This window comes from Dendropsophus ebraccatus, chromosome 1, assembly GCF_027789765.1.
Source record: "Dendropsophus ebraccatus isolate aDenEbr1 chromosome 1, aDenEbr1.pat, whole genome shotgun sequence".
NCBI classification, from domain to species: Eukaryota; Metazoa; Chordata; class Amphibia; order Anura; family Hylidae; genus Dendropsophus; species Dendropsophus ebraccatus.
Window position 1 is genome coordinate 121,186,550 of NC_091454.1, and position 24,120 is coordinate 121,210,669.

Below are 24,120 nucleotides of genomic sequence, written 5' to 3' on the forward strand. Positions count from 1 at the left end.
ATTGTTTCTGTTTCTTTACAGAGATTACTGTTTGCAAAATTATTTGGTCATTTGACTAGTGCCAGAAGAGCTAGAAAATCTGAAGTTCCACACTTCCGCCTAAAGAAGGTCCAGAATATAAAAATGTGGCTCTCTCTTCGCTCATATCTAAAGGTGGAGCAAAATGCACTGCTGCAGTTTATAACACATTTATTGAAAAAGGCCACTAACACATACACATACTGGGGGAGATTTATCATCATTATAGACCTTTTTTTTGGAGTAAAAATGTTGCAAAATTTTGCGCACCCGCATAGCTGCGCAAAATTTTGCGACATTTCACCTACTTAGACTGATCATGCCTACTTCAGCTTAAGCTGAAAGTAAGCATGATTTATCATGTGCGACTATCTAAAATAGTCGCACATGTGTCGCAAACTCACTCCACACTAGAGGTGGTCTATTTCACCACCTATACTGTGGAGCGAGTTTGCTCCGTGGGTCGGTCGGGTGCAGTGCAGCAGCATCACTACTAACCCCCTGGGGCTTACTGTCATGGAGGCGGAGCCTACCGGGACAGCGAGGAAGCAGGAACAGGTACCCCCCAGCCCCTATCACCCCCCCCCCCCCCCATTGGAGAGCACACTGCATCTGCTCCAGGAAGGAAGGGGGCATCTAACCCCCTTCCTTGCTGGTGCAGATGCAGTGCCAGAACAGTCTGGTCCCCAGGGGGTTATGTCCCTGGGAGCCAGACTGTAACTCCCATGCCCATGCTGAAGATCACCCAGCTTTCCCGGGATCCTGTAAGGGTTAACCTTACAGGATGCTGGGAAAGCTGGGTGATCTCCAGCATGGGCATGGGAGTTACAGTCTGGCTCCCAGGGGGGGTTAACTCCTTACTTGTTGTTTGTTTTTGCTTGTGTTTTTTTCTTTCTTTTTTTTCCAGATACCGACATGCAGAGGATTACCGCGGATTCGTTTGGACTACGTCGATGACCAGCGGAGTTTAATGTTCAATAAAATGGTCAACGAGGGGTGTGGCGGGTGTTTTTATTTGAATAAAAAAACGGAATCCATTACTAAGTCGGGGCCTAGTGTTAGCCGGTATAAAATGGCTAACACTAACCCCCCTCATTATTACCCCAGTACCCAATGCCACCAGGGGTACTGGGAAGAGCCGGGTGCCAGTGGTCCCGGAGCGTCAGAATTGGCGTTCCTGGACTGGGGCGGCAGCAGGCTGGTAATATTTAGGCTGGGGGGGGGGGGGGCCTAAACCAATGGCTCTTCCCACCCTGGTGTTACCAGGCTGCTGTTGTTTGGTTTTTAACTCTGCTGGTTATGGAAAAGGGGGGAATCCTATGCGTTTTGTTTTTTTAAAATTTATTTATTTAAAAAAAAAAAATGCATAGGATTCCCCCCCTTTCCATAACCAGCCGGGTTAAAAACCAAACAACAGCAGCCTGGTAACACCAGGGTGGGAAGGGCCATTGGTTTAGGCCCCCCCCCCAGCCTAAATATTACCAGCCTGCTGCCGCCCAGTCCAGGAGCGCCAATTTTGACGCTCCGGGACTACTGGCACCCGGCTCTTCCCAGTACCCCTGGTGGCATTGGGTACTGGGGTAATAATGGAGGGGTTAGTGTTAGCCATTTTATACCGGCTAACACTAAGCCCTGACTTAGTAATGGATTCCGTCTATCAGACAGCTTCCGCTACTAAGCCTGTAAAGTAATGAAAGAAAACACAAATACACCTAGAAATTTTTTTTATTCAAATAAAAACACCCCCACACCCCTCGTTGACCATTTTATTGCACATTAAAGTCCGCCAGTCATTGACGTAGTCCAAACGAATCCGACGTAATCCTCTGCATGCCGGTAAAAGAAAGGGAGAAGAAAATGCTCATTACCCAGGAGGCAAACCTGGGCCAATGAGACGATTTAGAGACAATTCTGAGCCAAACAAATCAGCACCACAGAAAATAGACCAGGCTTATCCCTGATAGTAAATTGCACTTTAAATAGACCAGTCTATTCTTGCCAAAGCAGAAATAGACCACACCTAGAAAAATCCCTTGTTGATAAATCTCCCCGACTTTGCTTTCAGCTTTGTCATTGGCAACTTTGAAGTATAAAAACAAACAGGAGTAAATCTAGAAACACACAGCATGAAACATGCCTGTGAATATTGTATGTGTGACACACACAGGTTCTGCAGCAAATTTGATGGTGCAGACTTAATACCGCAGATATCAATGTAACCAATGATGGAACATAGCATCAAATCTGCTGCAAATACTGTACGTGTGAATGGACTTAAACGTAGGTAGAAGACGTGTTCTAGTGCCACTAGCACGCTTCAGCACTTTTTTGCCAGTTTCAAAGAGTTTGAGTAAAGCAACAGAACACATGCCGAACCACCTCACCACTCAAAGAGGGGAATGTAGGATCCTAACCCTAGTGTATCTGAATGAAACTGTTCAGCAGAGAGAAGTGGGCTTATAGTCCTGAAGAAGGGTTTGGCAGTGTATATGCCTTTCTTCAGCAATAAGGAAATCCAGACATCATCTACTTGATACCATTTTTCAAAAAAAATAAAAATGATTTATTTAGAAAAATATAAAATCATGGAGGATATCAGAGTCAGGACATAGGTTTTATTGGGAAAACCATTATCATGCAGTTTATTCCTTGATTAATTTCACAGACTAATATGGCAGCACTTTGCAGTATTCAGAGGGAACTTCAGAACACCTGGGTTTCTTTTTAGTATAAATTGTCCATGAATGTCCAGTATGTCTGCTGAAGAATAAATAAACCTAAAAATTAGAAATCCTTCAACTACTGCTCAAAATGCTTATTTTCTGTTTTTGTTAGGCTAGTGGAGACAATATGTCTTTACAATGATTTTTACAGGTTGTTTGATATTACTGAAATCTACCTAACATTGAGAACATTTGTGTATTGTCTTCTTATAGCGGAGAGGCCCCCAGCGTTCGGTGGATGTAATTGTTTCTTCAGCTTTCCTACTGACCATATCAGTGGTGTTCATTTGCTGTGCACAGGTGAGGTATTTTTTTTCCCAGCTGTTTCCTATTCAAAGGGTAGCAATGCACTTGCTAAATGTGTTATACAGGCTAATGGTCCTTTTATGGTCCGTTTATTCGGAGCGATAATTCGTCCAATCGATCATTTAACGATTTTGAATCAACTATTTGGTTTTTATAACGATAGTGTTATAGCGCTTAGACGAAAAGATAAATCGTTAGAAAAATCATTATTGCGATTGTTTTTAAGATCGCTTAAGCCCATCTCACACATAGGGTAAATCTTTGAAAGACTGTTTACACGAAGCGATCTGCAAATTTTTAGCCAACGACGATTTGAGAACATGTTAAAAAGATCACAACGAACGATTCGTCGCTCGATTGTTCGCTGTGTTTACATGAGCCGATAAGTGCTCAAATGCAATGGTTATTGTGAAAATTTGTAGATAATCGTTCTGTGTAAACGCACAAACAATTATCGTTCCAATTTTCACTATAATAATCGCATTTGAGCGATAATCGGCTCGTGTAAACTCAGCAAACGATCAAGAAATCGTTGGTCTTTCAACATGTTCTCAAATCATCATTGGTCGTTCGCTGAAAATTCTCAGATTGCTTTATGGAAAAAGTGTTTCACATATTCATCCTATGTGTCAGATGGGCTTGAAGGGGTTATCCAGCGCTACAAAAACATGGCCACTTTCCCCCTACTGTTGTCTCCAGTTTGGGTGGGGTTTTGAAACTCAGTTCCATTGAAGCTTAATTGCAAACTGCACCTGAACTGGAGACAACAGTAGGGGGAAAAGTGGCCATGTTTTTGTAGCGCTGGATAACCCCTTTAAGCAATCTTAAAACGATCGCTATAACTATTTTTTCAAACGATTTATCTCTTCCTCTAAACTCTGATCGTTATAAAAATAAAATCGTTGCCTCAAAATCGTTAAACGATCGATTGGCCGAACTATTGCTCTGTGTAAAAGGACCATTAGAAAAACATGGCTTGTTTCTTCCAGAAATGGCACTACTTTTGTCTCTAGGTGTGGTATTACAATTAAGCTCCTTTCACTTCATTGGAACTCAGCTGTAAAACCCACACCCAAACTGGAGGCAAGAATGTTTTTCTTTCTGGAAGACATGGCCATGTTTTTCTAACCCTGGATATCCCCGCACTCCCATTTAACCACTGCTCCATTTCAGCAACACTTCACTGGGCTCATGTAGCGTGGAGAAAAGGGGTTAACAGGGCTGCCATTGTAGTGATTGCTGGAGTTTTTCACAGGCACTCTGTGAAAGGACTCCTCTTCAAATAGAAGACGCATGACTTAAAGAGTCACTGTCGTATTTTTTTTTTTTTTTTGCAGAAATCAATAGTCCAGGCGATTTTAAGAAACTTTGTAATTGGGTTTATTAGCCAAATCTGCCATTATCTGCATGTAAAAAGCCTTTTCCCAGGTCCCCCCCTCCTTCCTCTTTTTCATCCACTCTGAAAAATCTGAAAATTGTGACTTGTTGCAGGAGACGTCCCCTGTCTGCTCTAGGGAGAGGGGAGGGGGGAGGAGGAAGGAGGGAGTTAGCCGGCAGCAGAAAGCAGATAACAGAGGATTACAGGCAAGGAGCTGGGTGACAGCTGTAATCTGAGCTCAGACAGGTCACTGGTGATGGTCAGAACAGATAACGGGTGAGGGATTTGTAGATGAACTCTTTGTTGTCCTGTTTTGGTCTTTTCTTTAGCTCTCTCCATAGGAGAACAATGAAGACAGGGGGGAGAGCTTCAAACTGCTTTTTCATGATAAAAATGCATTTTTCGGATAATAAACCCAATTACAAAGTTTCTTAAAATCGCCTGGACTATTGATTTCTGCAAAAAAAAAAATTAAGGTCTAAGGTTAGAAGTATCTATCATGTTTATGGCCTGAAGATAAGCATGTTGTAGAGTAGACCATATTTGCTCCAGAAGTAGACCTATTCAGGTCCCGTTATATATTTCTCATTTACATGAGGAATTCATGTAAAGGAGAAATGTAACCTCAATACATGAGGTTACCAATTCCATGAAATAAGCGTATAATAAATACAGTGGCATATTCAGCTCTGTATGGCATGACATATACTGCCATGGCTGGGAATTAATGTCAAACTCAGCATAATGAAAATTCAAAACTTAAAACAAATCTGGGCATACAAAACAGTAAATCATATCATTATGAGTCGTGGTGAGAATCTCTACATTCATGAAGATCATTTTCTAAAAAGAAAATAAAAAAGAGACGTTTCACTTTATATTCTACACTCAGGCCATTAGGTCCTAAGTCCTCCAGCTTATAGAGTACCTCTAACTTTTTTCTCTGTCACCTCAATGTGTGTCTTTTTTTTTTTTTATAAAACTTAAATTTTTTTTACTTCTGCAGTTTATACTTCTGCAGTTTATTTTTGTATCTTTACACGGGTCCTTGAATGCACCACAGACTGCTTATTTCAAGGAGTCCTGCTTTCATCTAGTAAATATATGTACAGCATATCATTACTGTCATTTGCAGACCTGTCAACAGTTACTGGTGCACACTCTCCCCGGCTGAACCTGGCCTTTGACATGTGTGACGACATGTAAAAAGTTACTGCAAATGACAGTAATCCTTTAATTATACTTCTTGTTTCCAAGCAGTTGTAAAGTATTTAGGTCTTTTATACAGTATGTCTAATTGAGTATATGTAACCAAATTAGCCCCTCTTTGTTCACAAAGTATCGGTCTGCCATCTAGTGTGGAAAACTGGTATGATACAATTTTATTAGGCCGAATCTGGCATCTAAGAAAATGTTTACCTTATTCTGTTCTTATGCGGCTTTGCTTTGTAATCCATTATGTAGAAACCTAATAATGATGTCTTTACCCCTCCTGCTGCGCTGAAAGACAGCCACATGCTAAAACAAAACCGTAGTAAGGATCCTTTACAAAACTGAGACCATGCCACCAGTGTAAATCTAGCCTAAGGCAATGTTTACCACACAGTATTTTTTCTCAGTATTTGGTTAGTATTTTGCAACCAAAACCAGGAGTGGATTGAAAACACATGTTATTTTCACACACTGTTGGAAATGAGAGGATGGCATTTAATGGCAAATATTTGCTCTTATTTTAATACAAGTTGTTTGGAAATAACAGCCATTATTTGCCATTAAATGGCGGCTATTCACTCAATTTCAACAGTGTGTGAACAGAGCCTTTCTGTGTTTCTAATTCACTCCTGGTTTTGGTTGTAAAATACTGTGTGGGAACATAGTCTTAGTATGTACTTGATTGGCTTTTGCTCTTCCTTTAGGTCTTCTTTTGTTGCTAAACAAAATACATGCTATATTGTTAATAAGAGGAAAAGTAAGTTATGCTGTGTACATTATCATTACTTTCTTTCTGTCTCCCATTTCATTATCTAGCTTCTTCATATTCATGAAACCTTTCTGGAGTGTCACTACAACTGGGAATTAGTAATTTGGTGCATTTCATTAACTCTCTTCTTATTGAGATTTGTTACACTTGGATCAGAAACCAGCAAAAAATATAGCAATACCTCAATATTGTTGACAGAACAGGTAAGCAAAGCATTTTCTTTTATATGTATTATTCTTATTGTCTAACATTTGAAAACCAAACCCTAGATCATGTGAACATGTCTTCCTGCTCTTTCTGTTATCTTTCTCATGGCGGGCTTTGCTAGTTTGGATTTACCAAGAGTGAACACAGTTCAATGGTAAAAGTTGTTTATGTGGCCCTAAAGGGCATTGAGTGCTACTTTCTAGAAATATAAAACCATGTATCTGCATGTTACCTTATTTTTCCCTTTCTTTTTAAAATATCCATTCTAATATGTTTAAATATAAAAATAGATTGTAATGAAAATATATTATTGTAGTATTTAAAAGTAGTATTTAATATAGAGGGGTTTTATTTAAGAAGGATTCGACTCTTATTAGGAGTGACAAGTCAGCCATGGTGTAAAATGGTCATAGGTGTAACAATTTTCATTTAAGATCCTATAGGGGAGATTTATCAAACATGGTGTAAAGTGAAACTATCTCAGTTGCCCCTATGCAACCAATCAGATTCCCCCTTTCATTCCTCACAGACTCTTTGGAAAATGAAAGGTGGAATCTGATTGGTTGCTAGGGGCAACTGAGCCAGTTTCACTTTAAACACATAGGGGGAGATTTATCAAACATGGTGTAATTTGTATGTAGTGACTTTAAACTAACAAAATCCCTCATATATGACAGGATTAGACATAACAGTGAAAAGGATTTTAACCACTTCATGTAAATGAGTTTTACAGTAAATGGTCAGATTGCATTGTGCGTATCACTGTTTCACTGCAAAAAATTATTGTATCATTATCATTTTTTTATTATTATTATTATTATTATTATTATTATTATTATTATTGAATCATCTGTGAAAACTATCTTTAAATATTTTTTATATTTTATTGAAAACCAATACATTATGGCCATTTTTACCATGGCCACTCAAACAGATGAATGGAGCTACAGTATAGCTATAAAGTGTAGTACAGGAAGCCAAGTGAATTCATTTCTAAGCAGTTGTGTGCCTGTTGCTGTATAGTTGTGGAATGTAAGCTTTGATAAGCTGGTGTCACATTACCAAAGATATAACAAGCTACTGTGCAACAATCTGCTTTGTTTGACAGATTAATTTGTACTTGAAAATGGAGAAGAAACCAAACAAGAAGGAGGAGCTGACACTTGTCAACAATGTGCTAAAATTAGCTACTAAGCTGTTAAAAGTAAGTGATTATCTATAAAGAAAAAAAGTCTCATTTGTTAAAGGGGTATTCCATTATTATGTGATGTAACCCCCACCAACCATAAGACAGCTGCACACTGTATTTCCCTACATAGCGGCACTCCAGGCCATCTGACAGTAAACTACAGCCTATCCCACTCACTTGTCATCACATGCTACCATAACCATGGGTCATTGGGGAGGTCCTTAGTGGTACTTAGTTCTTCCCACCCCACCAGCATTGATTAATAAAGCTTTCCCTGTTTGGTTATAGGGAGAGTTTTATTTTAATCAAGGCCTGAGAGGCAGGCAGAAGCCATTGGCGACCACTCTGATACCTTGTGGTTCAGGCAGCATGAAAGTGATGACTAGTTCACTATTAAGGAGTTGGCCACTTGATTTCTATAAATTGTAAGCTAATGTAACTTACCTCTGTTGGTTGTGTCCTGATGTACCTGTTTGTCAGTGCTTAAGCACCGCTTCTTTGCGCCCACTATCGTGTGAGTGCAGCTCAGGTGATTCGGTTCTCTTAAGATGGTTGCACGTAGAGGCTCATGTGATGTACACGTCATTACTCATCCTTCATGGGAATACACTGTACACCAGCGGGGAGCAAGTGGGCAGCCCTTCAGTACTGATAAACAATCAGATCAGGGAGCAACTAACAGTGGCAAGTTACATTAGCTCACAATTCACTGTAATTTCTGAGCTTTCATTGAAAAATGGCTGACCTCTTTAAAGTGTACCTGTTAATAAATCTTCATGGGATTGGCATGCAGTCACTCCTGCCGCCAGAAGATTGGGTAACTATGGATACAAATACGCCTGATGAATTTTGTTCACAAGACCTTTTCAATCAGAATAGGACAAAATTCACCCAGAGTGGTTGTATATTTGTGCTGCATTTTCCCAGCAAAGCAAGTGGCAGGGGTGCCACCAGCGAAAAAAAATAGATTTGTAATTTACTTCTTTTTAAAGATCTCAAGTCCACTAGTACCTATCAGCTGTTGTTTGTCCTGCAGGAAGTGGTGTATTTTTTCCAGTCTGACATAGTGCTCTCTGTTGCCACCCCTGTCCAAGGCAGGAACTGTCCAGAGCAGTAGCCAATCCCGATAGAAAACCTTTCTTGCATTGGGCAGTTCCTGTCATTGAGGTGGTGGCAGCAGAGAGCACTGTGTCAGACTGGAAAGAATACACCACTTCCTGCAGGACATATGAAAGCTGATAAGTACTGGAAAATTTAGATTCTTAAATAAAAGTAAATTACAAATCTATAAAACTTTCTGACACCAGTTGATTTGAAAGAAATGTTTGCTTGTTTTTTTGCCTGAGTACATCTGAGTTCACTGGAGGTTCAACAGGTCTGACCCCTACAGATGATAAAGTAATGGCGCATCATAGCAATTTCCCATTTATTGATAAATTTGCTTCCCTTTTAGCAGTAATTTTCACACCAAGTGAATAAAAAAAAAAAAAAAAAAAGATAGAGCAGCTTAGTGATGAATGTGCTTCTTTGATACACAGTCAGTCAGTCAGTACTGGTTAGTTTTTGTTTTTCTTGTGTTTGTTTTTATATCCAAACATTGTTGCATGTGTTTGCCTTATTAATAGCAGTAACAGCTGTAATGGGACTTATCTGTTGTATAATTGAGCACTGACTTCCTAAAGCATTGATAGAAAGAAACAACAATAAGCTATCTAGGCAGCTGCCCCCAAAGGGTTAGACTCTGGTTCCTGAATAAAAGCTCCAAACAGCTTTAGGGCTTGTTGAAATGTAACAATATCCACGCTGCCTTCCCTTGTGAGTCAGCTTTCTTTCTTAAAAAGACAGTCGAATCATATGTAGAGCAGGAAAAAACTGTTGTCGCCCTATTCTATGTCTATAAGGTTTTTTTTTTAAGTTGTATATGACCAGGCCCTAACAAATGTGAAAGGGTTAGGTGGAAAGTGACTTTTAGTGAAGTATTTTGATACTGGTCATAATAATTCTTAGTAAACATTCTGCTTTAATATTTGAGTTTCAACTTTAAGTAAGGTTTTTTTTATTGTTCTTTTTATCTCACTTACTTTTGTTTGTCTTTTTTCCAAGGAATTGGACAGTCCATTTAGGTTATATGGTCTGACAATGAATCCTCTGCTATACAATATCACCCAGGTGGTTATTTTATCTGCCGTTTCTGGTGTTATTAGTGATCTTCTGGGATTTAATCTCAAGGTAAGGTGTTTTTTTTTTTTTTTTTTTTACGTATTTATAGGGGTTTTCCATGTTATGCAACTATATCATAAATATACCTATTATTTTTGGTTAGCCAGGAGTATGAGTAGGGTTGAATAATGAAATAAGGGGTAAAGAGACTTGGATATTCAAATAAATGAGGAAGAATAGAGATCTAGGGTGTAGTGGACTGTCTGATGAAATATGGGGAAGATTCAGAATTATTTACTGAACAGTCTGGGCCATTTGGGGCAGCTCCTTGGGATAGGTAAATGGGGATGGAAGAATAAGTGTACAGTATGTATAGAAGTAGAGAATATTTCCTTTCACTGTAAGGGTGCCTTCACACCTATTGGATCTGCAGTGGATTTCACACTGTGGATTCGCTGCAGATCCAATCCCATTCATCCCTATAGAGCACATACTTGCAGCGGCTCCCATCGGTTCTGCTCAGCCAATCAGTGGACGGCAGCACTGATTGGCTGAGCGGAACCGGAGCCGGGAGCCTGACATGCAGTCGCATCGCCGAGCAGGTATTGTATGCTCTCGGCGGTGGTTGGCAGGGGGTTAACGCACATACTCACAGCGGCATGTCAATCCCGCTGGGAGTATGTGCTCTATAGGGATGAATGGGACTGGATCTGCAGCGAATCCGCAGCGTGAAATACGCTGCGGATCCGGTAGGTGTGAAGGCACCCTACCCTATATCGAGAAACAGAAGATTGTTGACAGAAAAAGACCACTGGGTCTATCTGATCTACCCTTTTTAGTATTTCGCCTTCCTATTGTCTTAAGATAGATCTATGTTTATCCCAGGCATGGTTAAAAACATTTGGAATAAAAATTGTGGTATAAAAAAATAATTTTAATAAGCCAGGAATACATGTGAATATAGGGATTTTTAGTTTACCCTTTTTTTTTGTCAGAAAGCTTTCTGTAAAAGTTCAGAAACCTCCTAAAAAAAAAATCAGTTTGGAATATAGATGACGGTAGAAGTACTGGGTTTGTTCTCACTTGTGCGCACTCCCTCTCTCGCTGTCTATGCTTTAGTTTCTATTCACACATACAGTATCTGCAGCATTCTTATGCTGTGTTCCAGCAATTTGGTTACATTGATACATGTGACATAAAATCTGCAGCAGATCCTGAATGTGTGAATTAACTCTAAGGCGGGTTTCACATAAGCATATTATATGTGTATTTTTGCATCCATATTACAAGTCCAAGTCCTGAGTCCCAGGTTAACTGTGTTTCTGATATCCCGAACCAACTGCTGTCCATTCAGGCCATCGAGCACATGGCCAGGTCAGGGCTTGTATTGATAATATGGACACAAAAAAAATTATAACATTAATGCTATTAAAGTTTTAGGTTTGTATTTCTTGCCTCATTTATTTTACTATTTCTGTCTAGCTGTGGAAGATCAAATCATGACCTTGAACGGAGGGATTTTCCACCAACTCTCTGGAGCACGATTACTGACTTTTTGGCATAAAAAAGCTGCCTCACAGCGGTTGCGTGCTTGATATGTCCAGTCGAGGATTGTGGCAAGACAAAGTTTTCAAAACTGAAGTGTTTACGTTTGACTGACTTGTGCAATTCCTTTATTTATTTTACCTTGTCAGTGTTTGTTGTTTTTTTATTTTTTAATTATTTTAGTCTTCACCAGCCTGTGATGATAGATTATGCTTCTATACATCAAGGCAAGGCAACAAGCACCTCTCTGGATAAGCTCCCCAGCCATTGGAGAGACTAAGTTCGATGCATATGTAATTGTTGTAAGGGTTTTGCCCTCCTGAAAATTTTGTGGCAGGTATATAAAATAAGAAAATATGAAAGAACTGGACAGTCAACAGTTGTCATCTATTGAGGAATAAAGCCTCCAAATTTCAGTGTTCCCCAGTTTTGCTAACTGTCAGGAAAAGTATGAGGGGATGATGGATAGAAGATCCAGAACTCTGCAAGCTAATCACTTCTTGCTAAGATTTGATATTTGTCAATGAATGTGGATTGCATCACCTGTTACAAAGTCTTTGGGATTACTGTTGTTTAAGTTGATTCATTTTTAAAATTTGGTAATCATTTTGTTTTCTCCGTAAACAAAACCTAAAACAACAAAACCTATTGAGGAGTTTCAAGGGGAGCTGTCACTCTTTTTATCTTATGATGTAGCCCCATTGTATAAAAAGTTTTGGTATACGTCCCTCGTATTATTTCAACACTTTAGATATAGTAATTGTTAGGTTTAATGCTTAAATGTTAAAACTTTAAGGGAAGAGAACGACTCATGATTTTTTTTTATATTCAAAGTAGACCATGCACTTTCCAATGTGTTTTCTCCTACACTGACTCCAATAGGATATTACTTAAATGTTTAATATAAAAAAGACATGACGTTTTGCACTAAAACCTACACATTTTAGTGTAGTGTTTGTAGGTGTTAGCCAAGTGAATCCAGCTTTTCCAGGGAAATGGATTGATGGCCTATCCATACGATAGTCCATGAATAGCTGATCAGTAGGGGTCTAAGGGGGGGGGGCTTGCTGACAATCAGCTATTAATTTTTATTATGTAGAGTTTAGGTTTTTTGTTTGCACATTTATAGTTCAAACAGGAATTGATAAGTTATGTCAGTGGCATGTAGTCAGCAGGTGACTACACAATTGGACAGGTGTAATAATGTCAAGTTCATGACTTTTTTTTTATTTTTTACATTAAGCATTATTTAAATAAACTTCCGCCCTTTTTAGGATGGGGAATAGATCTAAAGGGGTTATCCAACATTGCAATCCACACCAACTGGAGACAAGTGTGATGCTGTCTTTAGAATAAAGCGGTCATGTTTTTCTAACACTGGATAACCCCTTTGATCTACATAAAGATATATGTGAAAGCCCCCTTAAAGGGAAAACATTTCTGCTGATTGGGCCCCCAGAACAGCTGCACAGACCTCGCATCTGGGTCTCCTATGGTGTCAGGTGTTCTGGGCCCATGTTTGGTAAAATGCTTTTTAATCCCATGTGAGAGGCAGGGGGAGAACCGTGAACTAGTCATCTGAGCTGTGACTAGTCACAGCTCTCTGTCCTGTCAGCATGCTCTGCCGGGTGATTGACAGCCAAGTAAGCTCTTTAGCGGCCTTTCCCGCCTCGAATTCGGGATTAAAAAAATATTTTATCTGACTTGAAGCCTACGGAACCCCCTGACACCTTAGGAGACCCGGCTGTGAGGTCTGTGCAGCCGTTCTGGGAGCCCAGTCAGCACAAATGTGACAATTGGTTCCCTTTCTGGTTTTGTTTAAATAGTTAAGCTGCTTCTTATCAAGCTGTTAGTAAAGCAATAACTGTACTTGGTTGCTACTCTGTAGGTTTATATAAAATGTACTTGTGACAAGTGTATTTGCCTATTTGCATTAATATTGAAGCTCTGCACCTTTTACTGTTACATTTATTTGTAGTTCTTTAGTTGTTTTATTATGTTTAAAAGCTTTGACTTTTGCTAAGTCCTGGCCTATGCCATTTCACAATTTATTTTTGAAACTAATGTGTGACATTTATCTATACCAATGCAGGGGAGCATTTCAACAACTGTATTTATCTTGAGTGTTTTTGTTTCCTTTTTAAAGTATTATTGTTAATTTGGGGGAAATACAAGCTATTTCACCTTAATTTGCACCATAGATAGGTTCAGGATTTTTGTGAGTGCCAAATATGTCAAAATGTACAGTGTTTCATCTGAATGTCCTTATTTGTAAGGGTGAATTTAAGTTCCAGTAAAATTATTGCATTTTCTGTTTTGTAGTATTGTCTTTAAGTCATATGAAATATCAATTTTAGATAAATCATTTCTGCATAATAGGAATTTGTACCAGCATCTAAGCAATACCAAGAGAGACATGAAAATAATTATAGGCAGCTACTGTATATAGGTATAGTTTATTACTACAAATAGTATGACTATTTTAAAGCATTATGGAACAGGGTGATTGTTAGGTCTTAAACAGTCAGAGCGAGACGCGTTGGCTGTACCAGTTATAATGCTAGATCCATTTCCAGCTTTGCTATATATTGACTGTTCGAATAAATCAGGACTGCGCCAACCTATAAGCTGGCATTATTCTATTATATTACAATCTTCAGTCTGTATTTTACTTTGAACATTACAGAGAGAAGCTAATATTAAGACATTCATATTCAGTCCAATCCACAGGAGCTGGTACAGGTACCCCAGACTTAATGTAGAAGACATGACCAGAGCAGTCTTTGAAAGTGATTACTATCAATCACAATGTTTATGAAGTCTTCTTTCAGGGCCAAAACATTGCTCATGTTTCGTTAAAGGGGCCTTCCCATCTCAACTAATATAGTAATACTTGTACAACTGGTCAAGTTAAATGTTTTTGCAAATACAATCAATCATTCAGCAAACTCGCCTCCTTCTCCTGATATCTCTGCTCTTTTCCTCCCATACTTGACAGCTTATTGTTTAGGTTACTGACCACCACACTGCTCTAAAAGCAGTGGTCTGGCTGGTATGTAAATATCAGTAATTTTCTTGTATAGAGAGTGTGTGTGTGTATGTATGTATGTATGTGTATATATATATATATATATATATATATATATATATATATATATATATATATATATATATATTTATTTATTGTGTGTGTGTGTGTATATATATATATATATATATATATATATATATATATATATACACATACACACACACTATCTCTCTATACAAGAAAATTACTTATATATACTGTCTAATAAATATATAGACCACTGCTTTTAGAGCAGAGCAGTTGTCCGTAACCTAGACAGTCAGCTTTTAACAATAGGAGGGAAAGAGAGGCATATCAGGAGAAGGCGGCAATTTTGCTGAATTAATATATATAACTTGACCTACCCTACAAGTATAACTATGTTAGTTAAAATAGAATGCCTTTTTAATAAAGGTTGTGATCTCTGATTTTCCTGAGTGGTGTTCTCATCTCTTTGCTTTATGTGTATTTTGTGTCCCCTACCAACATCTCACTTTGCCTTGTTGCTTGTCTGCATGCACTATACCTTATATGTCCTAGACGTGGTGACAATCATGATGTGCATAAAACAAATTACAACAGCTGCATTAATTAGTCTTTTGGTTCCTAGGGGTTGTCTGACATAAACTTCTAATCTGCGATGCTGCTGAGGCCATAACAGTGCTGTATACTTACCTGTCTCTCTCCGCCTCTGCTGCTGCTTTCCAAGCCTTTCACTCTCCGCTGCTGTCATCTTTTTTACACCTTCTGCTGATGTGCTTTCTCTACAGGAAATGGTCACACAGCATAGTGCATAGCACAGTATAGTGCCATCTATGCTAAGCAACCATTTCCTGTGGGAAGTGCATGTTACTGGACTTTGTAAAGAAGATGACTGCAGCAGAAAGCGGGTGGAATAAAATAAAATGCAGCATGTTGCAGATTTCACCTGGATTTGCTTTGTCACTGCAATGCAATTCTGCACGTGGACTGTTCCATTGTGTGGGAACTTGGCCTAAACCTTTTGTCATCACTTTTATGATTACTGCAGAGTGCTACCTTTAACAACCATAGTGACATACTCAGATGTGCTAGCTACCAGATATCATATGTCCAAAGCTTAACAGGGTGCTGTCACAATGCAAAGTAGGTATAATCAGATGTGTACCACATACATATATGCAAAGAAGAACAAATGTTTTTTTTTTTTTTTTGTTTTTTTTTTTTTAGTAAAGTAGCTTACATCGCTGTACCATTTATCTTCCTAATGCATCTAATTTCTTCCTGGTTTCCTCTCTGAACTGTGACCCTGCTTCTGCTATGTAACAGTGCAGACACTTTCCCACAACTCCCCTTGCTGCATGCGAAGTGAAAACCAACTGCCAGTACTAATCAGACAGATAATGTGACTGCGATTAAACTGAGCGTAAATAAACCAAAAAGATGTATGCCCAAAGGTGTCCCTTAAAGAGAACCAATCATGGGCTTTTTTTTTTTTTTTTTTATTCTTTCATTTAACCTCTTAAGGACCCATGACGTACCGGTATGCCAGTGGGTCCAGGAGCTGAGCTCACTTCATAACACATAGGGACCAGCTACTACTATCAGCAGCCAGGTCCTCACTGTAAACGGCCCACCATTAACCCCTGTAGTACCCCGATTGCAGCACTTACAACAGTAACAGGAGCTGCACGCCTGTCACTGTCCAGTCAGGACCTGCTGGGGTTTGGATTGTTGTAACTGACTGTCGGTGCTCTCTTACCTTTCTCCCAGCAGTCAAAATTTTTTTCTAAATATCATTCATCATTTTTGCGCCACTGTTTTTTAAAATTTGTTCCTATTATTCTTTAAGGGTGCGCGCCAGCTCTTTTCAGAAGGGAGAGCATGAGCAGAGACCTTTCTGGCGTGCAGTGCGGCGGGATGTGATCACATGATCCTTTTCTTTTCAGCGCGAGATCGCTGTGTATTACGGTGTCCCTACCTTTGCAGTCTGTATCTAATACTTTGCCTGATCCTCTGTTCTCTGGCTGTACCAAGGGGCATCTTGGTGACGTCACTGTGTTTCAGTGCTGTAATGCAGGCTGTATCTTTATAGTTAGATTTAGGGACACTTATATTGACATATTAGGGACCATGGATAGATAGGTGAAAGGTTCTCTTTAACCAAGGGCCACAGATTATGAAACAAAGCAGACAAATTGGGGGATTAGTCAGCCTATAAATTTCAAACATTACATTTTAAGAAATGCTTGTAAATTTGAAATATGTTTCATTTAACATAATGCATCACTATAGACCTAGTTTTCTTTGTGGCACCACCCCTTTAACTTTATTATTTAAAAATATTGCTCAGAAAATATTCCTGTACTATATTGAACATTTTTAATGAATGATCCACAGAAATGTCATTATTAGGTATTGCTAGATGCAACCTTTAGGACAACTTTTCTTAAAATAAGGGACACTGTCATGATAGATAAAGCAAATTTACTGATGGTACATTCGCTTTAAGTTTTTCACAAGGATAGGAAGGCGCAGGAAAGCCGATGCCGCTGTCCTTTTTTTGAACGGTGGCCCAGTTCCCTCATACGTCGCCGTTCTATTCCCGGGAACTGGCCAGGGGCGAAGCACTGGAGGCTGGCCGCCCTGCCCCCGTTGGGAGGAAACTCCTTCCCCTCTATGACGTGACTCCATTAGCTGCACCAGCTGGGGGTGAAGCACTGCAGGTGTACCGGCCCGCCCCTAGTGGGAGGAAACCTCTGCCCCTCTATGACGTGGCTCCTTTGATTGTAATGGAGCTGTGTCATAGAGGGGCAGGAGTTTCCTCCCACTAAGGGCGGGCCGGTCCGCCTCCAGTGCTTCATCCTTGGCCAGTGCCCGGGAATAGAATAGCGCCATACACTGGAACCGGGTAGCCGTTCTTAAAAGGACGGTTGGTCCGGCTTTCTCTTGCTGGCGCAGTTCTATCCATGTGAAAAACTTAAAGCAAAATTACTGATGGTACATTTGCTTAAGAACACCTTATATTTAAAGTGTCACTGTCATTATAACTAACAAAATCTAAATCAACAGTAGATTAATGTAAATTGCAAACTGGCTTTATATCACAAATTTTTTTGTTGTTGTTGAAACAAAGCTGAACCTACCAGAAATCCAGGTCCAGTCTCCTGAAGGCAAATTTCCTGACTTGTGCTGGTTGAAAAAAACAGACTAAGCACAGGAATTCTGGCCAGTACAGAGAGTCACAGCTCAATGTGTCCATCAGTCACATTACTGCCTTCTCTCTGTGAGCGCTCAGATGGCCTGGGATACACAGGACTTCCTGTTTTCTGACCGTTTCCTGTTTTTTGAGAAAAAAAAGTCAGAAAGCAGGAAGTGACGTGTTTTCTGTGATAACTAAAAAATAAATAATGAATGTTAATTGCAAACTTGCTTTATATTACATTTACTGTTTATTTAGGTTTTAAAAGTTATAACAAAAGTGATGCTTTAACACAAAGCTGGCTATTGATGCCTGTTTCATAAAACTAGTGATTTATGTATCAATTTCGTAATGTGTGTGTGATACATTTTAGTGTTAGCCATTGCTCAAATGCGCAGGCCCCAGTGATGTTTTTACAGTGTATAAAGACAACACAACTTTATTTTATAATACTGAACACTTGTACATAATACTTAATTACCAAATAATGCAAATATACAAGAAAAAAAATATGACCATACTGTTAATTGATAAAACCTGATAAGTGGTTTCAGTTATATCCAGTGACCAGTTGCCAACTGGCTCCTACCACCATAAAGACTTCTTCAAACCATGATGCATCTCTACATAATCTGTTGCATAAATGTATTAGACTTCTTACTTCACTGCACCCTCCCATCCTTTTTCCTATATATAAGCACTAATAAGTTCCCCACCACCACGGTAGTATCTGTCTTTTGTACCTCATATAGTAATATTGCCTCTTAACTGTTATAGCGCTCCTCTTAGTGTCTCCCATTCATAACACCCCTTTTGTAATGTACTCACATTTGTACCCCCCTTTTCTCCCCCACACAGTTTTTACATTATGTCTCCAAAGTGCCCCAGTGTGTTTATAAGGATAAGAACTTATCTGATCTTAAATATATCTGTACACAAGCAGCACAGAGCATTGATATCTTCAAACTGCCTGTGCCAGGTGGTGGGATTTTGGACAAGAGTAAGTACCAGTACTTATTACACCTAAATTGTTCCATAACTTTTAGCAATGAGAAGTCTTCTAGATTCTCATACATCTTTTTATAGTATTGATTGCAGTGTTTTACATTTTGAGAAGCAACATTGGCTGCATTTGAAGTTCTGTTTTGGTTTTGACTCTGTATATAAGGTCTGTACTGTTACAAACCAGCATTACTGAAATCTTATACTGGGAAGCAGGTCTATAGAGACTGAAAAGGAGAGATCAAAAATTCAGTGTTTGAATAATAGTGGTAAATACAATTGTACATCATGCATACATAGTACTGTGTCCTTACTTACACAAACACTGTAAAATACATTTTGTTTCTTATGTAATATGTTTATGACCAAAGTGCATTGAGAGAAATGGAGAGAAAGAGTGGACTACATGCTGATTTGTTGATGTGCTGCAATACTTTGATCTCTCTGTAGTATTCTAGTTCTTGATAGAAACCATTTTATAAAGGTGTTTTTCAAATTAAGGTACAAGCATTCACTAACCTACATTTTGCACAAATGATATATTTTGAAAACAAATGTGTGAATAAATTACCAGTTAAGGGAATGCTGTCAAACCTTAACGCTAAATAAAACCATGAAAACATGTTGTGTCATGCCTCTTTAATAAGAATATTCTACAGAGAAACTGAAACTTGCTTGTGTGTGTATGAAAAGTGCCAACCTGCTATAGAGCCATCTTCAACTTCTCTCAGGAATAGAGATAGATAGATAGATAATTTTTTTTTATCATCTTATAGGGAAATGTGGGTACAATATATGGCCAAAATATGTGGACATCTGACCTTCACAGCTAACTGTATGCTGATAGTTGATTATAATGTACCAATTTATTAAATGGGCACTGTGTCCACTTAAGGACAGAGCTTAGAATGACATTAAAGGGGAAGTCCGGGCAAAATAATTTTAAGATATGTTATTGCCCAGGCACCTCTGGGGCAGCATACAGAGAGGGAGAAAGAGAGAGACGGTCACAAGACCTGCAGGTCTTCAAATTTACTGTGTAGAGATAGGCCTAAGGGGAAGAGGGGAGGACAGAGCTATAACTGCTGTGTGTGGGTAAGTATGTGTGTGCATGTATCTGTATGTATGGCTAGGTCAGAGAAGTGTGTTTGTGTATGCAGCAGCTTCTATTCAGCAGCTCTGATAGTTGTAATTCTCCCTACCCCATTACACATTGAGGGTGTTTCCCCTATATATTTCCCCATTTTGCACTTTTAGCGGATCTGCTTTCAAAGAGTTTCTGCAGCAGCTGCTATTCATGCTGGGTTCTGATTTTAAAGTTATCTGGCAAATGATCTCTGTACTTAAGGGTTTCTTACCTCTATCCTTTCCCCCTTCTGCTGTATAATTCCACATAAAGTCCACTTCCAAAGATGTTCTGCAGCAGCTGTTAGTAATGATGGATTTATTATTAATCACAAGGGTCCCCACCACACACTGAAGGCACCATAAATTTTGTCCCTTCACATCACACTTTAGCTTATTTCTGCAATCAGGTGATTGGTAGTATTTCTTTTAAATCTGATAATTTTTATTAAGGTTTTTCCCATAACAACAGTTAGGCTCTGTTCACACAGAGCACAATGGACATGTCCATTCTTCAGTGCGGAGAGAGAAGGCTGGCAGGAATTGCGCCAGTTTTCCTCCGTGTTAATGGAGCCTTACAGTTTTATTACTCCCCCACAACAGAAACCCACAACTATATTAACTGTACAAAATCACAGAGGTAATTAAATATAAAGTAGGCCATTATGCTTTTAAAGATGTGCTGCAGCAGCTGCTATTAATGCTAGGCTTTTATCTTTAAAGGAGTTGGTACAGTATTAGTAAATGTACTCGCTGTATAGTCTGATAGCAGCTCCCTGTGTACCTCATAAAGCTAAAATCAGACTTCTCTCCAGGCTGTGCTGCCCTGCCGACATGGAGGAACATGGACCATGCCCTGCCCCCAGTATCTGCCACTGAGCCTGTATATGCTTATGGTGGACACTGGGGGGTGGGGCATGGTCACACGCTCCTCTATGTCAGCCATCTTATGGACAGACTCCCCACAGAGCAGGGCAGCACAGCCTAGAGGAGGGTAATCTGATTTTAGCTCTAGGAGGTGCAGTAATGTGAATATACATACTTATACTACACACAAAACTATTTTACTATAAAGTGGCCAATGTATTTACATGTGAATTTCAAGTGTGTATAAAATAACCAGTGCACTATGCAAATGACTGACTGTGAAAAAAGACACAGAAAGATGGATGACCTCTCAAACAGTAATATATACCAGTATTCTCTGGATCACCAAGCACTCCTGCCCCAACGCACTACAGCCATTTCTAGTTACACCCCTGCTGCCCAATTCACTTTAAATCCTTACTTTCTATACTATCTGTTTCTATTGTCACACAATGCCCCCTGTGTGTTTTCCCTGTTCTGTATAATGCCCTCATGTAGTGTACCGGTGTTCCCTTTAATGTACTGTGCCACTGTCTCCCCTTTCATATACTGTGCCTTCTCTAATCATTGTTTCCTAAACCCCATCCTGTCAACCCCCCATCCTGAATAGTCAGCAGGACATGATTGGGATTGTAGTTCTGCAGCCTGGAAAGCCACAGGTTGGGGAACACAGCCCATATTAATTTCCTCCTTGTAATGCTTACCTCTCTTGACTTCTGCTGTGCTCTGGTGTTTTGATTTCTTCTGGTCACTTCTGGAAGCTGTGTTTTAAGCAGAAAAAAAACTAATTATTCTGCCGGCATTACACAGAAGTACAGAGTGGCAGCACAGGGCTTCCTCCTGCCAGAAATTGGCTATTCAGTTGTATCAGCAATGTGCTGATAAAATGAAATAGGAGCGCAACCTGCTCACTGCAGTTCTTTTGAACCAGCTGTCGTTTTCACAGACAATTTGGGAGAACTGCAGAGTGACAGGATGTGACAAGATATAGTGATGGGGGATAGCGCTCATCCAATATAGAATAATAAACACAATCGTAGTAGCACTCACCCGGTGTATGTGGGTATGGAAAATTCCGTACCCACTCCACCTAAATCCAAGATCGTAGATAAAGAAGTGTCACTCTCCGTCCCGGCCGGAACATCCAAACATGGAGGGCGCTAAGTCAAAGACCCGGGGTGATACCACGCCGGTGGACAACAGAATAAAGTGAAATAGAAAAAAACAACAAAAGCGCTCAGAGATAGACACTTATCGTTTGATTAAATCCTTGCAAAGGATAATCTGTTCCACTTACTACACCTTGGGGGAAAGATCATAAATATAGATCTGACCCCCTCCAGGACGCTTGTTAGTATATTAGCATCGGTAGGCAAATAACCGTCATAAATTCCAGGAAAATGCTTTATTCCAAATGTAGATGGCAACGCGTTTCAGTGGGTATTAGATCCACCTTTTTCAAGCCAGATTATCCTTTGCAAGGATTTAATCAAACGATAAGTGTCTATCTCTGAGGATGTGACAAGGGGTAGGTGGTGAGCCCCCTTAACATTTAGCCCTAGACACAATTGTGACCTCTATACTGGACTGATAAGGACACTGCAAAAGTGCATAACGCAAGAAACTGCATAACAAATTTTGGAGTATTTTTACCCCTATGTTCCTAGAGAATATAATTCATCATTTCGACCAAAATGTAAAATTTTTAAGTGAAATAGGTTCACTTCTGAGGGGTTTCCCTTGTACTGGTACCAAGGAGGGCAATGCAAATGGTTCTAGCAAAATATGTAAAAAAGCACTTCTTCCCTCCTGAGCCCTGCAGTTTAGCCAAACAACAGCCTATGGTCACAAACGTGGATTAGACCTACTTTTGGGTCACCACAGTAATATATCAATGTACATTCATCTCTCCAGTACCATAAAGTGATAGAAAGTGATTCAAACATCACTGTAATATCATAACTATTATTTAAAAATGAATGAAAATCTGCTACAATGGTCATTAAAGAGTAAAATTGCTATTCATCATTAAACTGTTTATCATTCCAATTCCTTATGCTGCTTTTACACAGAACGATTATCGTGCGAATTTTCACAATAGCGATCGCATTTGAGCGATAATCGCTCCGTGTAACCGATTTAACCTATGTGTGATATAGGCTTAAGCGATCGCAAAACGATTTTTCCATAAGATATATCGTTTTGTCTAAATGCTGATCATTATAAAAAAAAACATTGTTCTTTCGAAATTGTTGATCGTACGATCGAGCGAATTATCGTTCCGTGTAAACGCAGCATTAATGTAGTTTTCAATTTACTTCTACACAGATATACACCATGACATTGCTTCAATGTGAGCCTGTGAGATCGTCACTGTTACTTCATTTTATGTAGATGTCAGGACAACAGGGAAAGAGCGGACACGTATAATAAATGGTCCATGCTCTGCTTACTATCCAATCTAGTTATTTCTACAGTACCTGCAGCTCAGGGAGGTAATACTATGTTCCTAGGTTCATGCTGAGTGTATACCAGTGAAGGCTTCAGGCTGTTGGTGTCCTGGAGAGTGTTCAGCGTAAGAATTGCACTGTGCAGCAGACTATATCAGGTCGTAGACACTTTTATGATCCAGTTAAGAACTCCGTTAATTAAAAAGCTCCACGGAAAGTTATCTATTTACAATGACAGAAAATCTCTTTCCGATCTGTGATGGAAAGAAACTTCTCAATCATTGCCAATATGCCCTGTACGTTGCGCTAGTGTAATAGTTGTACTGATTAACTCATTATTCCCATTGAAGGCTTCCTGATGTGATGTACTCTTCATATAGCACATTTGCTGAAACTATCTACTAAACAAAAAGGACCAAAGTCTCTAATTAGTATGGATGTGTCCTATAGCAACCTGATAACAAGCTACCCATTCCTGCAGGGTCAGCCACCTATTCTTTAGAAGCAATTCATCTGCTTGAAATGCCACAGGCGACCAGTATAAAACTTCAGATTATTGCTCTATCCATAGACATTAAATCAACAATTATTTCACAGAAGTAAGAAATGTGTGAGACACAGCAGAGATGGCCAATAGATGCACTTTAAAAATATAGACTGTTTTAAACTCTACTGAACTCTACATTAGATCTCAGGAGTCGTTTGATCTTAGGGAGCCACAGATCAGGAAGGTCATCCAATGATAACTTTGAACTACAGTTATTGAGTCATACTCTGCTTAGGTTGTTTTCTCATTCTTAAAGGGTATCCGTTACTTAGTTGGCGCAGCAGGATATGCTGTAAAAATGCCGACAGATCGGTCGCATCAGGAGAGACAACCTAAGTACAGAAACTCCCGGAAATGCCACAGACTGCACT

General features: G+C 39.4%; 1 protein-coding gene across 2 annotated transcripts in view; it reads left to right on the forward strand.

The window, feature by feature from the left end:
• Positions 1–13,052, forward strand: part of PHTF2 (putative homeodomain transcription factor 2) — a 91,502-nt gene extending 78,450 nt beyond the window's left edge. For both annotated transcript variants that reach the window (XM_069978143.1, XM_069978153.1), the window contains 6 exons: positions 22–153; positions 2,955–3,041; positions 6,454–6,609; positions 7,722–7,817; positions 9,906–10,031; positions 11,445–13,052. In XM_069978143.1, the coding sequence (XP_069834244.1) occupies positions 22–153; positions 2,955–3,041; positions 6,454–6,609; positions 7,722–7,817; positions 9,906–10,031; positions 11,445–11,465 (618 nt within the window). In that variant the 3' untranslated portion in view covers positions 11,466–13,052. The remainder of the gene's footprint in view (positions 1–21; positions 154–2,954; positions 3,042–6,453; positions 6,610–7,721; positions 7,818–9,905; positions 10,032–11,444) is intronic.
• Positions 13,053–24,120: the final 11,068 nt, after the last annotated feature.